At 38.5% G+C, this 27,347-nt stretch overlaps 1 protein-coding gene across 5 annotated transcripts in view; it reads right to left on the bottom strand.

Annotated features, from left to right (window-relative positions):
• LOC138082447 (UDP-glucuronosyltransferase 2B31-like) overlaps positions 1 to 27,347 on the bottom strand; it is a 78,653-nt gene that overhangs the window by 12,373 nt on the left and 38,933 nt on the right. Inside the window, exons 1-3 of one of the 5 annotated variants that reach the window (XM_068975779.1) lie at positions 3,507 to 3,921; positions 3,097 to 3,155; positions 2,051 to 2,199 (exon numbers count right to left, since the gene is read on the bottom strand). In XM_068975779.1, coding sequence (XP_068831880.1) covers positions 2,051 to 2,199; positions 3,097 to 3,155; positions 3,507 to 3,820 — 522 coding nt within the window. In that variant the 5' untranslated portion in view covers positions 3,821 to 3,921. Of the gene's footprint in view, positions 1 to 2,050; positions 2,200 to 3,092; positions 3,922 to 27,347 lie in introns of those variants that run through there. The other 4 variants (XM_068975769.1, XM_068975777.1, XM_068975775.1 and 1 more) reach the window with 4 other exon arrangements.

Genomic DNA, 27,347 nt, shown 5'->3' on the forward strand with positions numbered 1-27,347 from the left:
AAATTAGATCCAAGTGACTGGTACACATTGGGTTATTGACAGTATGGAATAGCAACAAAATGAAAATGATTACTGTAGTTAATATTTCTTTTGACTCACTGAATAAGTGCCAGAGGCATTTGTTTCATACTAACAAATATCTTCCCCCACATCAATATGAAGTTGATTCTATTATAAGAATTAGTGTGGTCATATCTCTATGAATATCATAGTCTAGTTTTGCATCATTGTTTCCTGTAATTCACAACAAACTGCTAAATGGTGTCCCTTTCCACTCTTGCCCCTTTACAAGGCAACCCAGTGACTAAATCCTGTGTGTGATTTTTTTGGTAACGTGATCATCTCTCTCCTTCTTTTTACCTGTTTAGTTTTCTTCCTAATGCTCCTACTAGATGCTTCAGTTCAGTTCAGTTACTCAGTCCTGTCCGACTCTTTGTGACCCCACAGACTGTAGCATGCCAGGCCTCCCTGTCCATCACCAACTCCCGGAGTCCACCCAAATGCATGTCTATTGAGTCGGTGATGTCATCCAACCATCTCATCCTCTGTCATCCGCTTCTCCTCCTGCCCTCAATCTTTTCCAGCATCAGGGTCTTTTCAAATGAGTCAGCTCTCCGCATCAGGTGGCCAAAGTATTGGAGTTTCAACTTCAACATCAGTCCTTCCAATGAACGTTCAGGACTTATTTCCTTTAGGATGGACTGGTTGGATCTCCTTGAAGTCCAAGGGACTCTCAAGAATCTTCTCCAACACCACAGTTCAAAAGCATCAATTCTTCAGTGTTCAGCTTTCTTTATAGTCCAACTCTCATATCTATACATGACTACTGGAAAAACCATAGCCTTGACTAGACGGACCTTTGTTAACAAAGTAATGTCTCTGCTTTTCAATATACTGTCTAGGCCGGTCATAACTTTTCTTCCAAGGAGTAAGCATCTTTTAATTTCATGGCTGCAGTCACCATCTGCAGTGATTTTGAAGCCCCCCCGCCCCCCAAAATAAAGTCTGCCACTGTTTCCCCATCTATTTGCCATGAAGTGATGGGACCAGATACCATGATCTTAGTTTTCTGAATGTTGAGCTTTAAACCAACTTTTTACTCTCCTCTTTGACTCTCATCAAGAGGCTCTTTAGTTCTTCTTCCTTTCTTCCATAAGTGTGGTGTCACCTGCATGTCTGAGGTTATTGATATTTCTCCCAGCAATCTTGATTCCAGCCTGTGCTTCATCCAGCCCAGCATTTCTCATGATGTACTCTGCACATAAGTTAAATAAGCAGGGTGACAATATACAGCCTTGATGTACTCCTTTTCCTATCTGGAACCAGTCGGTTGTTTCTGGGTTACTTGTCTCTAACTCACCTCTCTGTCATCATCATCTGTCTCTTTACTCAGTCTCTTCACATTTCAACTAATCTTGGACTTCTTTGGTACTGTCATTAAAATACTACCAGCTTTCCTTTTGAGTCTTCCTTCATACCTGCCCTATCCCTTCTACTTATTCCTGAACGTCCTTCAGATCTCAATCTTAATATCAGTGCTTCAGAGACACTTTCTATAATTCATGCTGGATGTTTCCTTATTATTGTGGTCTTCCCTTATTATAACAATTTTCACACAATTTTTTTTTTTTTTTTTACTTATTGGTATTCAATGTTTCCAGTAGAGTGGCAGGTGGCAGAAGCTGTATCTACACCATTTCTCTGCATATTAGCACTTATTTCTAGAATATGCTAGTCATTTTAAAAATTATTCTTTTTATTTTATAATTCTTCTAAATATCATTCTTTATAATGTGCTGAATAATGAAGGTCATATTTTTACTGCCATATTCTCAAGTTCTCCCACTGATCCCACTTTATTCTGTATTGATACTGAAATTTAGATACTTATGTTGCTATAGAAATAAATAAATGAGTTTCTAATTGGCAAGTCAGATATCTAGCATCCCACATCTCTCTCATTGTAACTGAGCATTCTAAATAAAAAGTGTAGGATTATTAGTATCAAAAATGCAATGTAAACAAAAGAAAATAAAAAGGAATAGGTAACCTTAGGCAGGGGTTTGGCAGGTTTGCAGTGAAGGCCTCCAACAAATTCAAAATTTGGCAGCAGTGGGTGAGGAAATTGAAAATCCCAGTAGGTTCGAATGAGCCACATTTCAGCTTTTCCCATTATCTCTGATAATGTAGTCTGTCTTCCTACAATGAAAAGCAAAAAAAAAAAAAAAAAACAAACCAAGATTTAGATGAAATGATAATATTGTCATGTGAATACATTAGCTAATGTTTTGAAAGGAGCTTGGAATGATATAGTCAAAGATATTTGAAAGTGTCTGTAATCTGGTAAAGCAAATAAACGTGTACGTGTATAGTATATGACTTCCCTGGTGGCTCAGTGGTAAAGAATCCACCTGTCAATGCAGGAGTCATGGGTTCAACTTCTGAGTTGGGAAAATACCCTGGAGAATGAAATGGCAACCCACTCAAGTATTCTTGCCTGGGGAGTCCCATGGACGGAGGAGCCTGGCATGCTGCAGTCCATGGGGTTGCAAACAGTTGGACCCAACTTAATGACTAAACAACAACAATGGCATATAATATCATATTGTATCATATCATATCATATCACACTATATAATACAACATAACATAATACAGAAGCTGAGGTACACAAATAGAAAAAAAAATTCTAAATGCTACCTAGATACTTGTGCTACAGATATTTGTGTATTTCAATTTATCTGTCTTCTTTTTTTTTTAATCTGTCTTCTTTTATTGAGACATTTTATGAGGATTCTAGTGACTTTTTTTACATTAAAAAAGGAAGTTCAGTTATATGGATATATAACTGCTTGGAAAGTACCTAAGTGCTTCAAATTTGTGGTTTATGACTTCCTGGAGTGTCTGGACAAGTAATGGGCAACAGGGTTATACCTTATTCTATAATTTAATATTTTTATATATTTATTAGATACTTTTATATTTTCATTTTGTCATTCCACTTATGAGACAAAGTTTTGTGACTTTATACAAATTCATTTTCCAAGGCACTAGGAAAGTTAGGACTTCACACTAACAATTAAAAACATGACTTACCTAGTACTTCACTGTAAAATTGATTCCATTTCTTCTCATTAAATGTCTGGAACCAAAAGTCAAAATAAAGTACATATATCATATTTTTTACCCTCTCCACGAATGTCATTTGATCACTTAACTCTGACATAATAACAGGTACGTAGGATGGTGGGAGTGAAAGGCCCCCACTATACTTTTCAATAGAAAAACCGGGAGAGAAGCGGAGACTGTACACTAAAGGCACTTTAAGTATCTCAGCTAGCAGTTCACCACAGGGTCCAATGGCATCTGCAAGAAAGATATCAAAGCTTGATTCCTGTAGTTTTGTTATAAGTTTCTTGTTTGAAACAGCTTCTTTACACATCTTCATGGCCACATCAGAATATTTCCAAAATAAACTTTGCAACGCTGAGAAATATGAAAAAAATGAATCTTTTTCCATATATGTCCATTTATCAAGCAAATCCTTGAAGATATACTCAAAATCATCTTTAGTTAAAGAAACAGGGTAATTCTCAAATTTGATACCAAATTCTTTTCTGGTATTAATAAAAATGGAAGCTGAAGATGTCATAACAGTCACCTCATGACCCCTTGAGACCAGTTCATCAAGAATTGTCTTTATATTTATCCAATGACTATATTCCACTGGCCACACCAGCACCTTTCCGCAATTTCCAGAGTTGAAGTAACAAGTCAGCTGTAGCAGCAGCAGAAACGAGAGCCATTTCATAGTCATCATATTCAAATGCAGAACATTCCAAAAATTACTATATCCTTTTGCCACCGTTCATGTTTTTATCCAAGGAGAAATTGATCAGGATGTTAAATTATAACTCTTATACCTCTAGTAGTGACTTTATATAAGCAGTCAGCAGTTGTGGAAAGCAAGTGAAATGGTAAAGTGTAGAATAGTTCATGTTTATACAATGTGTTTAATATTGTTTTCTCAATGCTGTCACACATCCAAAAAGCAAAGACCTTGCACATACAGATCAATTATATTGTGTAAGAGAGAAGACTAGTGTAAAAACAAAAGCAAGTGAGAGTTTCTCCTATCTGCAGTCTCCTTGACATGGAATTAGAGATAAGGAGACAGCAACAAGATGGAAACTTAGGAATTTCTGACCCTTGTATACCTTACAAAAACAACAAAAACAAATAAATGAACACTTATAAACTAATGTAATTTACTTTGGGAAAGTTCTGGACTACAATGAAGAAGTTTCAGAAGCTCTGCAGATTGCAAAACCTGAGGATGACTGTGCAGAAAAGCTTGGAAAGATTTTACCTCCATTATCCTATCCTCTAGTTCGGAGGAACTTGGAACCAGCAGAGATTCCTTCAAAGGGATTTCATCCCATGGGGAAAAAGACAGCAAGAGAATCCTAGTAAGTCTCACCATCATAGACTTGTGCAGATTTTAGCTACTGAGGACTTTCACAGTCTTCACCAGCACTGATTCCATTTGACAGAGCTGCTCAGAGTCCTTGCTTTTGGATCTTTCCTGAGGCTGAAAATGTCACTATGGTGAGACCTGACCTTGTGGCCCCATCACTCCTGTACCCTGCTTGCCATGGATGAGATGTCATAGTGCTTTGGCTTCTACGAGATTGGAACTGTTGCTCTGTGCCTTGCCCCCTGGCACTAAGTCAGTGCTTTGTCTGGCCATAACTAGGGAAATGCTGCTATTTCTTTGGACCTAACACTGTATTCCTAGTTGTGGCTTTGAATGGCCGTTACCTAGGTTGAGCTGCTGCTATTTTACACACTATTTCTGGGTCCGAAGTCAGAATGGTTTTAGCCTAGCATTGCTGGGGTAAAGTGCAGCTTAAAACTCAACATTAAAAAAACTAAGATCATGGCATCTGGTCCCATCATTTCATGGCAAATGGGGAAAAATAGAAACAGTGGCAGATATTTAATTTCTTGGGCTCAAAAATCACTGTGGATGGTGACTGCAGCCATGTAATTAAAAGACACTTGCTCCTTGGAAGAAAAGTTATGACAGACCTAGACAGCATATTCCAAAACAGAGATATCACTTTGCTGACAAAGGTCTATATAGTCAAAGCTATGGTTTTTCCAGTCGTCATGTACAGATGTGAGAGTTGGACCATAAAGATGGCTGAGTGCCTTCAAAGTGATGCTTTCAAACTATGGTACTAGAGAAGACTCTTGAGATCCCTTGAATAGCAAGGAGATCAAACCAGTCAATCCTAAAGGCAATCAACCCTGAATATTCATTGGAAGAACTGAGGCTGAAGCTGAAGCTCCAATATTTTGGCCACCTGAAATGAATAACCAACTCATTAAAAAAGACCCTGATGCTGGGAAAGATTGAGGGCAGGATGAGAAGAGGGTGACAGAGGATGAGATCGTTGGATGGCATCCTCAATTTAATAGACTTGAGTTTAAGCAAACTCTGGGAAATAGTGAAGGATAGAGAAACCTGGAGTGTTGCTTGCTGTTCACTGGATTGCATAGTTAGTTGGACATGACTGAGTGAGTGGACAGCAACGACAAAGTGCTGCTACTCTGTTCCTCACCCTGGGTCCTAGTCAGGGTTCTGATCAACAATTACTATGGCCACACTGCTCGGGCTCTGCATCCCACACCATGGATTTGACCTTTGGCTTTAACAGGCCATCACAGGGAACATGTTGCTGCTCCTCTGAGACTTTCACTAGGGCCAGAATTGGAATCTTGGCCCATCATCCCCAGGCTTTGCTGCTACAGAACCCTGGACCCCAAGGACCTAAGCCATTGTTGAACCCTGTCATCTCAGGGCCTATAACACCACTGACTCCCCCAAATACATTATCTATATGTCAAATGCCTAGGACTAGAGTTATATAACGGAGAAGGCAATGGCACCCCACTCCAGTACTCTTGCCTGGAAAATCCCATAGGTGGAGGAGCCTGGTGGGCTGCGGTCCATGGGGTTGTGAAGAGTTGGACACGACTGATGGACTTCACTTTCACTTTTCACTTTCATGCATTGGAGAAGGAAATGGCAACCCACTCTAGTGTTCTTGCCTTTGGGAATCTCAGGGACAGGGGAGCCTGGTGGGCTGCCATCTATGGGGTCACATAGTCAGACATGACTGAAGTGACTTAGCAGAAGCAGCAGAGTTATATACATTTTTTACATGCTTGCTTTTTATGTTTATTAAGAGAAGGAAGGAGACGATATATGCACTTACACTGTCTTGTATCTTCATCAGCACATTTGCTTTAACATGGAGATTAGAATTGCAATCTAGGTTTATTTTCTTCAGTTTGAAGAATTCCCTTCAGTTCTTCCTATAGGGCAGATTTCCCAGAAATGATTTTTTTTTGGTAGGACAAGGCAGGGGAGAGGTATATCTATCTTTTTGCTCTCCTTTTTGAGAGGTAGTTTGCTTTATACAGAACTTTTGGTTGACAGTTTTGTCTTTCAGCACTTTGAGTATGTCATCCCACCGCCAGAGAACATCCAATGTTTCTTTTTTCTATAATGATATCATTGTGGTCTATTTTACTTTCATTTTCTTTGTCTTTCTAAAATTAAAAAAAAAATTATATTTATTCAGTTTGCCTGCACTGGGCCGTCTTTGCTTTGTTTGCTTCAGGCTTTCTCTAGTTGCGGCTAGTGGGGGTTACTCTGCGTTTTAGTGTGCATGCTTCTCGTTGTGGTGGCTTCTCTTATTGCAGACACAGGTTCTAGGGGTATGGGCTTCAGCAGTTGCAGTACTGGGGCTCAGTAGTTGCGATGTGTGGGCTCTAGTGTGCCACCAGGGAAGTCCTCCATCATTTTTTTTTTAAACTTTTTATTTCATATTGGAGTGTGACTGATTAACAATGTTGTGATAATTGCAGGTGGATGGCGAGGGGACAGAGCCATACATATGCATGTATCCATTCTCCCCCGGCATCCTCTCCCATTCAGGCTGCCACATAACATTGAACAGAGTTCCCTGTGCTATACAGTAGCACCTTGTTGGTTATCCATTTTAGGTATAGGAGTGTATACATGTTGATCCCAAACCCTCTATATCTTCCCCCTGTTCTTTCCCTCTGGCAACTATATGTTTATTCTCTAATTCTGTGAGTCTGTTTTCTAAATAAGTTCATTTGCATAATTTCTTTTTAGATTCCACATATAAGGGATGTCATATGCTATTTCTCCTTCTTTGTCTGATTTCACTTTGTCATACTTCACTCAGAATGACAATCTCTAGTTCCATCCATCCATATAGCTGCAAATGGCATTATTTCATTCTTTTTAATGGCTAATAGTCCATTGTATATATGTACCATATTTTCTTAAATTTTCCTCTGTCGATGAACATTTAGGTTGCTTCCATGTCTTGGGTATTGTTAACAGTGTGAGCATCATTGTTTCTGATGAGATATAAATAATGTCTTATTGGTGTTCACAAGTATGGATGAATTTCTTTTAGTGCTTCAACATTTTCTGTCTTCAGTTTTAAACATTTCACTGGTGTCTGTGTATGGCTCTCTCTGTTTATCCTACTTGGAATTGGTTGAACTATTGGGATAGGTAGATAAATGCTTTTCATCATATTTGGAATATTTTCAGGCATTATTTTTTAAAATACTATTCTATGCACTCCCATTTTGTATATGTTAACAAACACTTTATAGACATATTTAAAAAATGGGAAAATGTGATCTGCATCAGGGAAAAAGCAGGCAATATGATCTGCCTATGAGAAGAACTAATGATTGGCTCTAACACAGAAAAACTTCAAAGTAGTTTTGAAGAAACTTTGAATGGCATTCCTATTTTGTGTATGTTACTGTGCTTAATTATGTCCCACAGATTTCAATACTTCTGCTCCTTTTTCTTTGTTCATTTTTCCCATTGTTCCTCGGATTTTATTAACTTATTGGTTGATATTCAAGTTTGCAGGCTTTTTAAAAATCAACTTTTTAAAGCTATTGTTTACATCCTCTAGTGAATTTTTAATTTCATATATTTTAATTTTCAACTTCAAAATTTCCATTTTTTACTTTTGTAAAATATGAATTCTATCTCTTGCTTAAAGACTATCAGATGGAACATGGTCATTATAACTTTTTTACTTTTTAAGCGTGGTTTCCTTAAAGTAGATGAGTACTTTTAATAATTAATCCATTTCTTCTAAGTTGACCAGTTTGTTGAAACATAACAATAGTCTCTTCTAGTCATTTATATTTTTATTTTAGTTTATATATAATTTATTCAAAATCTTGTTTTTGTGAAAGTTTCCCTTAAATCACTGAATCCATTGACAATAGCTATTTTGAAAATTTTCCCTGTTAGAGCCAATTATCAGTTCCCATCACAGGCAGATACTGTTGCCTGTCCTTTTCCACACTAAGGTGATATTTTTCTATTTCTTTATATGTCTTGTGAAGCATTTGTTTAAAAGCTGTAACTTTTAGATAGTAGAGAACTCTGAATTCTAGTCCTCTCTAGTTCCAGATACTGTTACTATTATTTTTTTAGCGACTAAATAGACAATTTTAGTGAAGTTTGTTTTTCCAACAGTGTAAAGGCTCTGATATGGCTACATGGAAGGTGCAGCTTTGGCATAGTCACATTCCTTGGGGTAACAGTGGTTTCACTAGGGGACTCCTTCTGCCTCTTTTCTTACTGTGAGCCTTCACGATCTGACTCATTGGAAAAGACCCTGATGCTGGGAAAGTTTGAAGGCAGGAGGAGAAAGGCACGACAGAGGATGAGATATTTGGTTGGCATTACCAACTTGATGGACATGAGTTTGAGCAAGCTCTGGGAGTTGGTAATGGACAGGGAAGACTGGTGTGCTGTGGTTCATGGGGTTACACTCTTGGGCATAACTGAGAAATTGAACTGACTGAGTCTTCACCATTTGTTGAGGGATTATGGCTATAGTTTTTTGTTTTTGTTTTTAAAGTAATATCTTGGTAGTATAAACAGCTCCAGCATTTGACCCCAAGAGTTCAGAGTGTTTGATAGTGAAACTTTTGGAAGTCAGTATCTAAGGTATGTTCTGAACTCAGGAGTGCTTTTCTTAGCTGTTTTTTCTCTAGTTTTCTCTAATAAACTTGCTTTCCAATAGTTTAGCTTGTATCTACCATGAAGCAGGTATGGAGTAGGGCAAAGGCTTGCAGAAATTTATCTAGAGAATGCACTGGTCATAGCCAACACACCGAAATCAGATTGATCATATTCTTTGCAGCCAAAGATGGAGAAGCTCTATACAGTCAACAAAAACAAGACCAGGAGCTGACTGTGGCTCAGATCATGAACTCCTTATTACCAAATTCAGACTTAAATTGAAGAAAGTAGGGGAAACCGCTAGACCATTCAGGTATGACCTAAATCAAATCCCTTATGATTATACAGTGGAAGTGAGAAATAGATTTAAGGGCCTAGATCTGATAGATAGAGTGCCTGATGAACTATGGACTGTGGTTCATGACATTGTACAGGAGATAGGGATCAAGACCATCCCCATAGAAAAGAAATGCAAAAAGCAAAATGGCTGTCTGGGGAGGCCTTACAAATAGCTGTGCAAAGAAGATAAATGAAAAGCAAAGGAAAAAGGAAAGATATAAGCATCTGAATGCAGAGTTCCAAAGAATAGCAAGAAGAGATAAGAAAGCCTTCTTCAGCGATCAATGCAAAGAAATAGAGGAAACAAACAGAATGGGAAAGACTAGAGATCTCTTCAAGAAAATTAGAGATACCAAGGGAACATTTCATGCAAAGATGGGCTCGATAAAGGACAGAAATGGTATGGACCTAACAGAAGCAGAAGATATTAAGAAGTGGCAAGAATACAGAGAAGAACTGTACAAAAAAGATCTTCACGACCTGGATAATCACGATGGTGTGATCACTCATCTAGAGCCAGACATCTTGGAATGTGAAGTCAAGTGGGCCTTAGAAAGCATCACTACGAACAAAGCTAGTGGAGGTGATGGCATTCCAGTTGAGCTCTTTCAAATCCTGAAAGATGATGCTGTGAAAGTGCTGCACTCAGTACGCCAGAAAATTTGGAAAACACAGCAGCGGCCACAGGACTGGAAGGGGTCAGTTTTCATTCCAATCCCAAAGAAAGGCAATGCCAAAGAATGCTCGAACTACCACACAATTGCACTCATCTCACATGCTAGTAAAATAATGCTCAAAATTCTCCAAGCCAGGCTTCAGCAATACGTGAACCGTAAACTCCCTGATGTTCAAGCTGGTTTTAGAAAAGGCAGAGGAACCAGAGATCAAATTGCCAACATCCGCTGGATCATGGAAAAAGCAAGAGAGTTCCAGAAAAATATCTATTTCTGTTTATTGACTATGCCAAAGCCTTTGACTGTGTGGATCACAATAAACTGTGGAAAATTCTGAAAGAGATGGGAATACCAGACCACCTGACCTGCCTCTTGAGAAATCTGTATGCAGGTCAGGAAGCAACAGTTAGAACTGGACATGGAACAACAGACTGGTTCCAAACAGGAAAAGGAGTACGTCAAGGCTGTATATTGTCACCCTGCTTATTTAACTTCTATGCAGAGTACATTATGAGAAACACTGGGCTGGAAGAAGCACAGGCTGGAATCAAGATTGCTGGGAGAAATATCAATAACCTCACATATGCAGATGACACCACTCTTATGGCAGAAAATGAAGAGGAACTCAAAAGCCTCTTGATGAAAGTGAAAGAGGAGAGCGAAAAAGTTGGCTTAAAGCTCAACATTCAGAAAACGAAGATCATGGCATCAGTCCCATCACTTTATGGCAAATAGATGGGGAAACAGTGGAAACAGTGTCAGACTTTATTTATTTGGGCTCCAAAATCACTGCAAATGGTGACTGCAGCCATGAAATTAAAAGACGCTTACTCCTTGGAAGGAAAGCTATGATCAACCTAGATAGCATATTCAAAAGCAGAGACATTACCTTGCCGACTAAGGTCCGTCTAGTCAAAGCTATGGTTTTTCCAGTAGTCATGTATGGACTTTAGAGTTGGACTGTGAAGAAGGCTGAGCAGAGAAGAATTGGTGCTTTTTAACTGTGGTGTTGGAGAAGACTCTTGAGGGTCCCTTGGACTGCAAGGAGATCCAACCAGTCCATTCTGAAGGAGATCAGCCCTGGGATTTCTTTGGAGGGAATGATGCTAAAGCTGAAACTCCAGTACTTTTGCCACCTCATGCGAAGAGTTGACTCATTGGAAAGGACTTTGATGCTGGGAGGAGATGCTGGGCTGGAGGGGAACGGGACGACAGAGGATGAGATGGCTGGATGGCATCACTGACTCGATGGAAGTGAATCTGAGTGAACTCCAGGAGTTGGTGATGGACAGGGAGGCCTGGCGTGCTGCGATTCATGGGGTTGTAAAGAGTCGGACACGACTGAGCGACTGAACTACCATGAAGCAAGTATGGAGCAGGGCAAAGGCTTGCAGAATTTTATCTAGAGAATGCACTGGTCATAGCAAACACCCTCTTTGAACAACACAAGAGATGACACTACACATGGACATCACCAGATGGTCAATACTGAAATCAGATTGATTATATTCTTTACGGCCCATGATGGAGAAGCTCTATATAGTCAGCAAAAATAAGATTTGGATTTGACAGTGTCTCATATCATGAGCTCCTTATCAGAAAATTCAGACTTAAATCGAAGAAACAGGGAAAATCACTAGGCCATCAGGTATGACTTAAGTCAAATCGTTTATGATTATACAGTGAAAGTGATAAATAGCCTCAAGGGATTAAATCTGATAGAGTGTCTGAAGAACTATGGATGGAGTTTCATAACATTGTACAGGAGGTGGTGGTCAAAACCATCCCAAAGAAAAAGGAATGCAAGGAGGCAAAATGCTTGTCTGAGTAGGCCTTAAAAATAGCTGAGTAAAAACAGAAGCAAAAGGCAAATGAGAAAGGAAAAGATGTACCCATTTGAAAGCAGAGTTCCAAAGACTAGCAAGGAGAGATAAGAAAGCCTTCTTAAGTGAATAATGCAGATAAATAGAGGAAAACAATAGAATGGAAAAGACTAGAGATCTCTTCAACAAAATTAGAGATACCAAGGGAACATTGCATGCAAAGATGGGCACAATAAAAGACAGTAATGGTAAGGACCTTACAGAAGCAGAAGAGATTAAGAAGATGTGGCAGAGTACAGAAAAGGTCTTAATGATCCAGATAACCACAATGGTGTGGTCTTTCACCTAGAGACAGACATTCCAAGTGTGAAGTCAAGCAGGCCTGACAAAGCATTATTATGAACAAAGCTAGGGCTATTTAAAATCCTTTGGAAGGAGGTTATCTTCATTACAACATCTTTCCTGTAGCCCAGATGGTAAAGAATATGCCTGCAATGCAGGAGACCTGGGTTCAATCCCTGGGTCAGGAAGATCCTCTGGAGAAGGGAATGGAAACCCACTCCAGTATTCTTGCCTGGAGAATTCCATGGACAGAGGAGCTTGGAGGGGTATAGTTCTTGGGGTCACAAACAGTCAGTCACAGCTGAACTGCTAAAACTACTGCTACTACTACCTAAAATAAGGTCAGTATTAATTCCTGGTCAGTACCAACCCCTGATCAGCTCTGGGTGGATACATCTCTGAACTTTATCATGGATTTGCCTCCTATTTCTTGATTATTATTGTATTTTAAAACTTGTCTCTTAGGTCTGTTAACAAAACCTTACTGGATAACTCAAGCTTTGAACACTCAGATCATGTATTTCTTTTCCTTTCTCATTTCTTTTCTATATTCTTCTTTCCATCTGTGAGCTTATCCCATTCTTTGGGTTATAAATTTGGGTTATAAATTCTTTGGGTTATAAATACTTCTCCTCTCCCATGTTCTCTCTTTTCTTCATAGCTTGAAATTCTTTTCATTTAACAAATTTTATCCCATAAGCTAAAGTGTCTGAAGAAAATAATCTATCACTCTTCCTGTCTATGAGGCACATATTTCTTCTATCTGCATGGAAATTTCACATATTTATCTTTTCTAATTCTATCTATAAATTGATATTGCATTGTTTTCCATTCAGGTATAAAGAGAATGCTATGTGGTTATCAATCACTCAGCCCATGAAGTCCCTGGACTGAGCAGTCTTCTGGTTTGAGTTTGTCATGCACCACAAAGGAGCTAAGCACCTGCGACCAGCCACTCATGACCTCAACTTGTACCAATACCATTCTCTGGATGTGATTGGGTTCCAGCTGGCCTGTGTGGCAACTGCTATTTTCCTTGTCATAAATTGTTGCTTGCTTTGCTATCAAATGTTTATTAAGACAGGGAAGAAGAAAAATAAGTAGATTTTGAGACCTCAGGCTAGTAGGCATGATAGGGAAGATTATTCCATTTAATTCAACTACTATGGATCAAGTTGTGCCAAGATTATCCTCTGCATTTAACAAGAAGTGAGGTTTCCTGATTTACCCCAAGATTTTATTCTTTCTTAAACATATTGTGTTTGTTAATCCATTCAGCTCCATGGATGGAAATAATTCTGTGCAGTTTTTGATAAATACTTAAATATTCCTCTTGAAATCATCAGTTCTGTTCATGAAAACAAAGAAAAGTGATAACTGAAGATATGAGTGGATTATATTAAATTTACAATTCTAACTTTATAAATCTTTCAGTGATCAATTCTGCTTTTCATACCAATTTACATATAAATTCATACTATGAAAAAATGAGACTGGCTAGGATCTCAGTCTATTGATTTAAAAAGATTGAGCAGACTGTTTTCACTATGTATTTTCAGAAACATCTTCTGCATTAAAAATTCAAAAATATAAGATAGATGTCCTTGTCAAAGAAAAACAGAGCTAGACACATTGAAGAACAACAAGACAAATTTTATTCAAACTGCTAAATAAAGGGAGAGAGAGAGATTCCAGCATAAACTGAGGTTCTGCTTCAAATTAGACACAGGTGACTGAGGTCTTTAAAGGGTGAATAGATAAAGAACAAAGAGACTATGGGGGAAGTGAGAGAAGGAAAAAAAAAGGGATGAGGTGCTATGTAGAAATGGAAAATTACAAAAAGGGCAAGTGGTGCCTTATATACTAAGTCGCTTCCCCATGGCCTGTAACCTGCCAGGTCTCTCTGTCTGTGGGATTTTCCAGGCAAGAATACTGGAGGGGTTGCATTTCCTTCTAAAGGGGATCTTCTTGACCCAGAAATGGAAGCTGCATCTCTTTATGTCTCCTGCATTGGCAAATGGGTTCTTTACCACTAGCACTACAAGGGTAAGTGGGAAAAATACTAAAAATGGTTTGCCAAGGTACATTAGACAATGTACATTTTGTGGTTTGTGGGATCACATTTTCTTAAACAAAACTCAGCATAATGTTTGGGGCTATCTTTACAGACACAAGCTACAATCCAGTACAGGTTGAAGTGAGGCTGAAGTTGGTCAAGTCTCTTAACACAGTGTTTAAGCAGCTTCTTTGTTCTGTATAGGAGTTTAGAGTTCAAAAACCTCAAGAAACACAAAACATTTTTTCATGTAAATTTTGTTTCTTTCAGAAATTCTGAATGGTGCTAACTGGCCTGCTACCTAAAAATAAATAGTAAAATATTTGGTTAAAAGAAGTAAAGACATTTTCCATACAAAGCCTTGATTATATTGAATTACTCTTCCCCCTTAATAATACCCATGATGATTTGTTGTTATTCAGTCAATAAGTCATGTTCAACTCTTTGCAACCCCATGTGCTGCAGCACAGTAGGCTTCCCTGCCCTTCACTTATCTCCAGGGTTGCTCAAACATAAGTCCATTGAGTCAGTGATGCTATCCAACCATATTGTCCTCAGTTGCCCCTTTCTCTGCCTAGCCTCAATCTTTCCCAGCACCAGGGTCTTTTCCAATAAGTTGACTCTTTCAAATCAGGTTGTCAAAGTATTGGAGCTTCAGCTTCAGTGCCAGTCCTTCCAATGAATATTCAGGACTGATTTCCTTTAGGACTGAGTGGTTGGATCTTCTTGATCTCTAAGAAACTCTCAACAGTCTTCTCCAACACCACCGTTTGAAAGCATCAATTCTTTGTCCCTCAGCTTCTTTATGGTCCAAATCTCATATCTGTACATAACTACTGGAAAAACAATGGCTTTGACTAGATGGACCTGCCAGCCAAATGATGACTCTGCTTTTTAATACTCTGCCTAGGTTTGTCACAGCTTTCCTTAAAAGGAACAAGCATCTTTTAATTTCATGGCTGTAGTCACCATCTGCAGTAATTTTGGAGTCAAAGAAAATAAAATCTAGAAGTGGTCTGAAGATGGCAGAGGAATAGGACAGGGCAGAGGACACTGGCGGAGGACACAGGCAGAGAACACCAGACACCCAGAAAGGCAGCCCATTCTCTTCAAAAGGAGGGATGGAGAAGCCTGGAGACCACTGTAAGAATAAGACTGAAAGCCAGAGGCAGGAGGTTTAAATCCAAAACTTGAGAACTCCAGAAAACTCCTGACTCCAGGAAGCATTAATTAACAAGAGCTCATCGAAAAGCCTCCATACCTACACTGAAACCTAGCTCCATCCAAGAGCCAACAAGTTTCAGAACAAGACATACCAAGCTAATTCTCCAAAAATGCAGGAACATAACCTGAGCATTAAAATACAGGTGGTGAAAAGTCACACCAAACCCATAGACACTTCAAAACTCACTACTGGACACTTCATTGCACTTCAGAGACAGGAGATCCAACTCCACTCACCAGAACACTGACACAAACTTCCCTAACTAGGAAACCTTGACAAGCCACTCATCCAACCTCACCCACAGGGAGGAAACTCAAAACTAAAGAGGAACCACAAACTTCTAGCCACCCCAAAGGCCATCCCAAACACAGCAATCTGATGAAAAGGCAGAGAAATATTCAGCAGGTAAAGGAACACGATAAATGCCCACCAAACCAAACAAAAGAGGAGGAGATAGGGAGTCTACATGAAAAAGAATTCAGAATAATGATAGGAAAAATGATGCAAAATCTTGAAAACAAAATGGACTTACAGATAAATAGTCTGGAGACAAGGATTGAGAAGATGCAAGAAATGTTTAACAAGGACCTAGAAGAAATAAATAGTGTCAATCAATAATGAATAATGCAATAAATGAGATCAAAAGCACTCTGGAGGGAACCAACAGTAGAATAACAGAGGCTCTGCCACAGATAGGATAAGTGAGGCGGAAGATAGAGTGGTGGAAATAAATGAAGCAGAGAGGAAAAAGAAAAAAGAATTAAAAGAAATGAGGACAACCTCAGAGACTTCTGGGACAATGTCAAATGCCCCAACATTTGAATCATAGGAGTTCCAGAAGAAGAAGACAAAAAGAAAGGCCATGAGAAAACACTGGAGGAGATAATAGTTTTAAACTTCCCTAAAATGGGGAAGGAAATAACCACCCAAGTCCAAGAAGCCCAGGGAGTCCCAAACAGGATAAACCCAAGATGAAACACCCCAAGACACATATTAATCAAATTAATGAAGATCAAATACAAAGAACAAATATTGAAAGCAGCAATGGCAAAAGAACAAATAAAGGGATTCCCATAAGGATGCAGCTGATCTTTCAATAGAAACTCTTCAGGCCAGAAGGGAATGGCAGGACATACTTAAAGTGATGAAAGAGGAAAACTTACAACCCAGATTACTGTACCCAGCAAGGATCTCACTCAAATATGAAGGAGAAATCAAAAGCTTTACAGACAACTAAAATCTGAGACAATTCAGCACCACCAAATCAGCTCTTCAGCAAATGCTAAAGGATCTTCTCTGTACAGGAAACACAGAAAAGGTGTATTAACTCTAACCCAAAACAACAAAGTAAATGGCAAAAGGATCATACCTATCAATAATTACCTTAAATGTAAATAGATTGAATGGCCCAACCAAAAGGCAAAGACTGGCTGAATGAATACAAAAACAAGACCCCTATATATGCTGTCCACGAGAGACCCACCTCAAAACAAGGGACACATACAGACTGAAAGTGAAGAGCTGGAAAAAGATATTTCATACAAATGGAGACCAAAAGAAAGCAGGAGTAGCAATACTCATATCAGATAAAATAGACTTTGAAATAAAGGCTGTGAAAAGAGACAAAGAAGGACATGACATAATGATCAAAGGATCAATCCAAGAAGAAGATAGAAAAATTATAAATATATATGCACCCACCATAGGAGCACTGTAATATGTAAGGCAAACACTAACAAGTATGAAACAGGAAATTAGCAATAACACAATAATAGTGGGAGACTTTAATACTCCACTCACACCTATGGATATATCAACTAAACAGAAAATTAGCAAGGAAACACAAACTTTAAATGACACAATGGACCAGTTAGATCTAATTAATATCTATAAAAAGCCTCTTGATAAAAGTGAAAGTGGAGAGTGAAAAAGTTGGCTTAAAGCTCAACATTCAGAAAACTAAGATCATGGTATCAGGTCCCATCACTTCATAGGAAATAGATGGGGAAACAGTGGAAAAAATGGCAGACTTTATGGTTTTGGGCTCCAAAATCAATGCAGATGGTGGTTGCAGCCATGAAATTAAAAGACGTTTACTCCTTGGAAGGAAAGTTATGACCAACATAGAGGGCATATTAAAAAGCAGAGACATCATTTTGCCAACAAAGGTCCACCTAGTCAAGGCTATGGTTTTTCCAGTGGTCATGTATGAATTTGAGAGTTGGACTGTGAAGAAAGCTGACCACTGAAGAATTGATGCTTTTGAACTGTGGTGTTGGAGAAGACTCTTGAGAGTCCCTTGGACTACAAGGAGATCCAACCAGTCCATTCTGAAGGAGATCAGTCCTGGGTGTTCTTTGGAAGGACTGATGCTAAAGCTGAAACTCCAGTACTTTGGCCATGTCACACGAAGAGTTGACTCATTGGAAAAGTCTCTGATGCATGGAGGGATTGGGGGAAGGAGGAGAAAAGGACCACAGAGGATGAGATGGCTGGATGGCATCACTGACTCGATGGACATGAGCTTGAGTGAACTCCAGGAGTTGGTGATGGACAGGGAGGCCCTGCATGCTGCGATTCATGAGGTCGCAAAGAATTGGACACAGTTGAGTGACTGAACTGAACTAAACTGATAGGACATTTGACCCCAAAACAATGAATTTCACCTTTTTCTCAAGTGCACAAGGAACATTCTCCAGGATAAATCACATCCTGGGCCATAAATCTAGCCTTCATAAATTCAAAAAAAATAAAATCATTCCAAGCATCTTTTCTGATCACAATGCAGTAAGATTAGATGTCAACTAGAGGGGGGAAAAAAACTATTAAAAATACAAACATATGGAGGCAAAACAACATGCTTCTAAATAACCAAGAAATCACAGAAAAAAAAAAAAGGCAAAATGTGCATAGAAATGAATGAAAATGAAAACATAGCAACCCAAAACCTGTGGGATTCAATAAATGCAGTGTTAAGGGGAAGATTTGTAGCAATACAAGGTTACCTCAAGAAACAAGGGAAAAATCAAATAAATACCCTAACTCTACACCTAAAGCAACTAGAAAAAGAAGAAATGAAGAACCTCAGGGTTAGTAGAAGGAAAGAAATCATAAAAATGAGGGCAGAAATAAATGAGAAAGAAACAAAGGGGACCACAGCAAAAATCAACAAAGCTAAAAGCTAGTTCTTTGAGAAGGTAAATAAAATAGACAAACCATTATCCAGACTTATCAAGAAAAAAAGGGAGAAGAATCAAATCAACAAAATTAGAAATGAAAATGGAGAACTCAAAACAGACAACACAGAAATACAAAGGATAAGAGACTACTATCAGCAACTATGTGCCAATAAAAAGGACAACTTGGAAGAAATGGACAAATTCTTAGAAACGTATAACTTTTCAAAACTAAACCAGGAAGAAATAGAAAATCTTAACAGACCCATCACAAGCACAGAAATCGAAACTGTAATCAGAAATTGAAACAGTAATCAGAAATCTTCCAGCAAACAAAAGCCCAGGACCAGATGGCTTCACAGCTGAATTCTACCAAAAATTTGAGAAGAGCTAACACCTATCCTGCTCAAACTCTTCCAGAAAATTGAAGAGGAAAGTAAACCTCCAAACTCATTCTATGAGGCCACCATCATCCTAATAACAACACCAGACAAAGATGCCACAAAAAAAGAAAGCTACAGGCCAACATCACTGATGAACATAGATGCAAAAACCCTTAACAAAATTCTAGCAAACAGAATCCAACAAAGTATTAAAAAGATCATACATCATGACCAAGTGGGCTTTATCCCAGGGATGCAAGGATTCTTCAATATCTGCAAATCAATCAATGTGATACACCACATTACCAAATTGAAAGATAAAAACCATATGAGTGTCTCAATAGATGCAGAAAAAGCTTTTGACAAAATTCAACACCCATTTACGATAAAAAAAAAAAAAAATCCTCCAGAAAGCAGGCACAGAAAAGATACCTCAACATAATAAAAGCCAAATACGATAAACCCACAGCAAACATTATCCTCAGTGGTGAAAAATTGAAAACATTTCCCCTAAAGTCAGGAATGAGACAAGGGTGCCCACTCTCACTACTATTTAACACAGTTTTGAAAGTTTTATCCACAGCAGTCAGAGAAGAAAAAGAAATAAAAGGAATCCAGATTGGAAAAGAAGAAGGAAAATTCTCACTGTTTGCAGATGACATGATCCTCTACATAAAAACCCTAAAGACTCCACCAGAAAATTACTAGAGCTAATCAATGAATATAGTAAAGTTGCAGAATATAAAATTAACATGCATAAATCCCTTGCATTCCTATACACTAACAATGAGAAAACAGAAAGAGAAATGAAGGAAACAATTCCATTCACCACTGCAATGAAAAGAATAAAATACTTAGGAATAAATCTATCTAAAAAACAAAAGACCTATATATCAAAAACTATAAAACACTGATGAAAGAAATCAAAGATGAAACAAATAGATGGAGAAATATATCATGTTCATGGATCAGAAGAATCAATATAGTGAAAAATAGTATACTACCTAAAGTAATCTATAGATTCAATGCAATCCCTATGAAGCCAGCAACAGTATTTTTCAGAGAACTAGAACAAATAATTCCACAATTAGTGTGGAAATACAAATAACCTAGAATAGCCAAAGCAATCTTGAGAAAGAAGAATGGAACTGGAGGAATCAACGACACTGATTTCAGTCTATATTACAAAGCTACAGTCATCAAGACAGCATGGTACTGGCACAAAGACAGAAATATAGATCAATGGAACAAAATAGAAAGCCCAGAGATAAATCCATGCACCTATGGACACCTTATCTTTGATAAAGGAGGCAAGAATATACAATGGAGAAAAGACAATAGCTTTAACAAGTGGTGCTGGGAAAACTGGCCAACCACTTGCAAAAGAATGAAACTAGAACACTTTCTAACACCATACACAAAAATACACTCAAAATGGATTAAAGAGCTAAATGAAAGACCAGAAACTATAAAACTCCCAGAGAAAAACATACGTAAAACACTCTCTGGCATAAATCACAGCAGGATCCTCTATGACCTACCTCCCAGAGTAATAGAAATAAAAGCAAAAATAAACAAATGGGACCTAATTAAACTAAAAAGTTTTTGCAAAACTAAGGAAACTATTACCAAGGTGAGAAGACAGCCTTCAGAATGGGAGAAAATTATACAAATGAAGCAGCTGACAAAGAATTAATCTCAAAAATATACAAGCAGCTCCTGCAGCTCAATTTCAGAAAAATAAATGACCCAATCAATAAACGGGACAAAGAACTAAACAGACATTTCTCCAAAGAAGACATATAGTAGGCTGACAAACACATGAAAGATGTTCAACATCACTCATTATCAGTTCAGTTCAGTCGCTCAGTCATGTCCGACTCTTTGTGACCCCATAAATCGCATCACACCAGGCCTCCCTGTCCATCACCAACTCCCAGAGTTCACTCAGATTCACGTCCATAGAGTCAGTGATGCCATCCAGCCATCTCATCCTCTGTTGTCCCCTTCTCCTCCTGACCCCAATCCCTCCCAGCATCACAGTATTTTCCAATGAGTCAACTCTTTGCATGAGGTGGCCAAAGTACTGGAGTTTCAGCTTCAGCATCATTCCTTCCAAAGAAATCCCAGGGCTGATCTCCTTCAGAATGGACTGGTTGGATCTCCTTGCAGTCCAAGGGACTCTCAAGAGTCTTCTCCAACACCGCAGTTCAAAAGCATCAATTCTTTGGTGCTTACCCTTCTTCACAGTCCAACTCTCACATCCATACATGACCACTGGAAAAACCATAACCTTGACTGGACGGACCTTAGTCAGCAAAGTAATGTCTCTGCTTTTGAATACGTTGTCTATGTTGGTCATAACTTTTCTTCCAAGGAGTAAGTGTCTTTTAATTTCATGGCTGCAGTCACCATCTGCAGTGATTTTGGAGCCCAAATAAATAAAGTCTGACACTGTTTCCACTGCTTCCCCATCTATTTCCCATGAAGTGATGGGACCAGATGCCATGATCTTCGTTTTCTGAATGTTGAGCTTTAAGCCAACTTTTTCACTCTCCTCTTTCACTTTCATCAAGAGGCTTTTGAGTTCCTCTTCACTTTCTGCCACAAGGGTTGTGTCATCCGCATATCTGAGGTTATTGATATTTCTCCCGGCAATCTTGATTCCAGCCTGTGCTTCTTCCAGCCCAGTGTTTCTCATGATGTACTCTGCGTAGAAGTTAAATAAGCAGGGTGACAATATACAGCCTTGACATACTCCTTTTCCTATTTGGAACCAGTCTGTTGTTCCATGTCCAGTTCTCACTGTTGCTTCCTGACCTGCATTCAGATTTCTCAAGAGTCAGGTCAGATGGTCTGGTATTCCCATCTCTTTCAGAATTTTCCACAGTTTGTTGTGATCCACACAGAAATGCAAATCAAAATCGTAGTGAGGTTCCACTTCATGCCAGTCAGAATGGATGCTATCAAAAAGTCCACAAAAAATAAATGCTGGAGAGGGGGCAGATAAAAGGGAACTCTCTTACACTTTTGGTGGGAATGCAAACTAGTACAGCCACTATGGAGAACACTGTAGAGAGTCTTTAAAAAAACTGGAAATAGAACTGCCATAGGACCCAGCAATCCCACTGCTGGGCATACACACCAAGGAAACCGGAATTGAAACAGACACGTGTACCCCAATGTTCATCGCAGCACTGTTTACAATAGCCAGGACATGGAAGCAACCTAGATGTCCATCGGCAGGTGAATGGATAAGAAAACTGTGGTACAGATACACAATGGAGTATTACTCAGCCATTAAAAAGAATGCATTTGAATCAGTTCTAATGAGGTGGATGAAACTGGAGCCTATTATACAGAGTGAAGTAAGTCAGAAAGAAAAACACCAATACAGTATACTAACACATATATATGGAATTTAGAAAGATGGCAATGATGACCCTATATGAGAGACAGCAAAAGAGACACAGATGTAAAGAACAGACTTTTGGACTCTGTGGGAGAAGGCAAGGGTGGGATGATTTGAGAGAATAGCATTGAATCATGTATATTACCATATGTGAAATAGATAACCAGTCCAAGTTCAATGTATGAAACAGGGCACTCAAAGTCGGTGCACTGGGACAACGATGAGGGATGGGATGGGGAAGAAGGTGGGAGGGAGTTCAGGATGGGGAATACATGTGCACCCATGGCTGATTCATGCCAATGTATGCAAAAAAAAACACACTACAATATGTAAAGTAATTAGCCTCCAATTAAATAAATTTTTTTAAAAAGAAAATAAAATCTGCCACTCTTTCCATTTTTTCCCATCTGTTTCCCATGAACTGATGGGACGAATGCCATGATCTTAGTTTTCAGAATGTTGAGTTTTAAGCCAACTTTTTTTACTCTCTTCTTTCATCCTTATCTAGAGGCTCTTCAGTTTCTCTTCACTTTCTATCATTAGGGTGGTAACAACTGCATATATGATATTGCTAATATTTCCCCTGGAAATCTTGATTCCAGCTTCTGATTCTTCCAGTCTGGCATTTCACATAATATACTCTGCATAAAAGTTAAAAAAAAAAAAAAAAAAACCAGGGTGACAACGTACAGCCTTGACATACTCCTTTCCCAATTTTGAACCAGTCCATGGTTCCATGTCTGGTTCTAACTGTTGCTTCTTGATCTGCATAAAGAATTACCAGGAGGCAAGTAAGGTGGTCTGGTCTTTTCCTCTCTTAAACAATCAAAAGCAGAGACATTACTTTGCTGACTAAGGTCCATCTAGTCAAGGCTCTGGTTTTTCCTGTGGTCATTTATGGACGTGAGAGTTGGACTGTGAAGAAGGCTGAGCGCCGAAGAATTGATGCTTTTGAACTGTGGTGTTGGAGAAGACTCTTGAGAGTCCCTTGGACTGCAAGGAGATCCAACCAGTCCATTCTGAAGGAGATCAGCCCTGGGATTTCTTTGGAAGGAATGATGCTAAAGCTGAAGCTCCAGTACCTTGGCCACCTCATGCGAAGATTTGACTCATTGGAAAAGTCCCTCATGCTGGGAGGGATTGGGGGCAGGAGGAGAAAGAGACGACAGAGAATGAGATGGCTGGATGGCATCACGGACTCGTTGGACGTGAGTCTGAGTGAACTCCGTGAGCTGGTGATGGACAGGGAGGCCTGGCGTGCTGAGATTCATGGGGTCACAAAGAGTCAGACACGACTGAGCGACTGAACTGAACTGAACTGAAGTGAGAGGTGGAAAGTGTGGAAGTGGATTGTCTTGGTTTGAAGATACTTATCTTGTTGCCTACATTTTAATTCTTTCTCTTCCTTACTTTTTCCTTTTTAAAAGGAGTGCATAGGAATAGTTTCTTATCTGAATCTTTGGAGGAATAATAAATTGATTCTTAGAGGTATTCCTATAATATAGTAGCCTTTTAGAAAATGTTTGCTAGTTTTATTGCTTTTACTGTCAGTCACTTTAGAATCTGGAGAAGGCTCAACATTTCACTTTCAGGCTTTGCAGTTACATTTGTTTCTACTGTTGAAATGATGATGGACTAACAGACAAGGAAGAAGGGGTAAAAAAGAAATATGGCTCAGGAACTCTATCAAAAAATGCTACAACATGGCACTGTAGTGAAAACTATTGAGTTAACTTCTCTTCATATTCTGTAGAAAACACAGGAGAGCACTGGGTTTTTGGAAAGAGGGCAATAAACCAGAAACATTTTTGTTTTACCCTAGGAAAAGACTTGGGGCTACCTGGTGGCTCACCAGTAAAGAATCCGCCTGCAATGCAGGAGATGGTGGGGTCACAAGTTTGATCTCTGGATTGGGAATATCTCCTGGAAGAGGCCATGCAACTCATTCCAGTATTCTGACCTGGAGAATCCCATGGATGGAGGAGCCTGGTGGGTCACAGTCCATGGGGTCGCAAAGAGTTGACACTTCCTGCATGTATGCAGGGAATGACTATAATGAGAAGTTACTTAGTATATGCAAAAGACTTAGTACTGAGTGTAAAGTTTCATAAACATTCAGTATATATCAGGTAATAATTTATTTTCATTTTTGGATGCCACCTTTACAGTACTAAAGATTAAGAAATGTAAAAGATTCTAGAGAGATGTACTTCTAATAAAAACCACCATATGAAAGCTGTATCTCTTAAAAAAAAGAATAAAATGTGCTTCTTATGGTACTCATTTAGTCTAATATTTATACTGAAGTAAAAATTAAATAGCACTGATTTTAAGAGAGAAATGTTGATTGTGCTATTATTACCAATATATTCACAAAATGATTTTTCAAAGTCATTATGAAACAAATGGGGAAAAATAGGTACATCACAGTTATGATATAATAATAAGAGTATTGCTGAAATTAATGTATATCTTTAAATGATTTGATAACCCAATATTCCTGGTTTCAAAATATCTGATTTTTCTACAGGAATATCCCAATGTATCTCTTCAAGTCAATTGCTTTTTGATTTTACATTCTTCCAAATAAGACAAAACAAGCACAACAACAACAAAAAAATCAGAATGTATTTTCACTTAGAAATAGTATCTACATAGTTGTAATTGGGTAAATCAAAAAGTTCTAGCTTTTTGCCACTTATTAGTGATGGAGTCAAAATCATAGTACATAATTGGGATGTCTTAGATGTAAAGGGAATTTGAAATTGACCAAATCATGGTGGCTTACTGAGAATAAACAATCTTAGAAGAGTTGAAAACATTTGAGGAGCTCATTTGCTAAAGAAATCTGTGACTGTGCAGCTGAGTACTCATAATATTAATTGTTCCTGCTCTAATCTTGTTCTCAATATTTCCTGTTACCTTTGTTAATCCTCCTGTTAGCATTGCAGTGATTCATCTCATTCTAATGATTAGCTCTTTCAAAATTTCTCCACTATCCTTAAAACTCTGATAAACCCTTTCCCTAAAAGCACCAGAAAAACTTTTGTGACCCTAACAATAAGTTACTGATTACTGTTTTCAAAGTATTGAGCAAATCTTACTCCTCATTGTGTTTATATGAAGACTCACTGCTGCCTTCCTGGTCTTCCTATGAAAACTCCCCTAGAAATAGTATCTAGTAAAGAAAAAATTATACTCGCAAAGGATTATTAATGGCTTGCTTCTATGCATTAAGAAAATCTGATCTTGACACTGTTTCCAAGTCTAATCTAACAGCTGCTCCCTTGACCTTCATTTGAGGGATGTTATCAGGTTGATCAACAAACATAAGCAGTCTCACCATAGGGATCCCATGGTACATTGTTCATGTACAATGCCATTTGTTCTACTATATAAAGGCTTTGGCTTTTCAGTGTCCTAGGATTGAATGAATTTCAGTAAAATTATTAATTATAATATTGAGAAATAAAATAAGATATGAACATTATAAAGTAACTGAAATAAGCAGTGTCTTTTAGATAACAGATGATTATACATATGAAAGCCCATTTAAATTGCTTCAGAACATAAAGCAAGGAACCCCTAAGTCTGCTGAAGAGGTAAGTGAAGACTTCATAGATGAAGTGCTTTGTCACTTAAACTTCACAAATGAATTCATGATTGGCAGGTGAACACCTTAAAAGAACATTCTGGGTAAAAGAAACCATATGCATAAAAAGGGAACATTCAGAAATATATTCTCTTAAAGAAATAGTAAAGTCATTTAATCTTATAGGAATGGTGTCAAGGCCATGGGAAAGGTAATTGTAGTGACAGTAGAAACTGAGAAAGGAAAAATATTTTCTCATGAAATGTGTAATTGCCTTGAAAAAATGACTGTGGATTTTTTTTTCCTGCAAAAAATGAGAGTCACTAGTAATAAAAAAGGAGCTGTTACTTTTCAGTAGCTTTAAAAATACCCCTACATAGTAATGCACAAAATTCTCCAAGCCAGGCCTCAGCAATACATGAACCGTGAACTTCCTGATGTTCAACCTGGTGTTAGAAAAGGCAGGTGAACCAGACATCAAATTGCCAACATCCACCGGATCATCAAAAAGCAAGAGAGTTCCAGAAAAACATCTATTTCTGCACTATTGACTATGCCAAAGCTTTTGACTATGTGGATCACAACAAACTGGAAAATTCTGAAAGAGATGAGAATACCAGAACACCTGACCTGCCTCTTGAGAAACCTGTATGCAGATCAGGAAGCAACAGTTAGAACTGGACATGGAACAGCAGACTGGTTCCAAATAGGAAAAGGAGTACGTCAAGGCTGTATATTGTCACCCTGCTTATTTAACTTCTATGCAGAGTACATCATGAGAAACGCTGGCCTGGATGAAGCACAAGCTGGAATCAAGATTGCTGGGAGAAATATCAATAACCTCAGATATGCAGATGACACCACCCTTATGGCAAAAAGTGAAGAAGAACTAAAGAGCCTCTTGATGAAAGGAGAGTGAAAAAGTTGGCTTAAAACTCAACATTCAGAAAACGAAGATCATGGCATCTGGTCCCATCACATCATGGGAAATAGATGGGGAAACAGTAGAAACAGTGTCAGACTTTATTTTTTGGGCTCCAAAATCACTGCAGATGGTGACTGCAGCCATGAAATTAAAAGACACTCACTCCTTGAAAGGAAAGTTATGGCCAAATCAGACAGACAGCATATCAAAGAGCAGAGACATTACTTTGCCAACAAAGGTATCTAGTCAAGGCTGTGGTTTTTCCAGTGGTCATGTATGGATGTGAGAGTT

Source organism: Capricornis sumatraensis, chromosome 7 (assembly GCF_032405125.1).
Source record: "Capricornis sumatraensis isolate serow.1 chromosome 7, serow.2, whole genome shotgun sequence".
Classification (NCBI taxonomy): domain Eukaryota; kingdom Metazoa; phylum Chordata; class Mammalia; order Artiodactyla; family Bovidae; genus Capricornis; species Capricornis sumatraensis.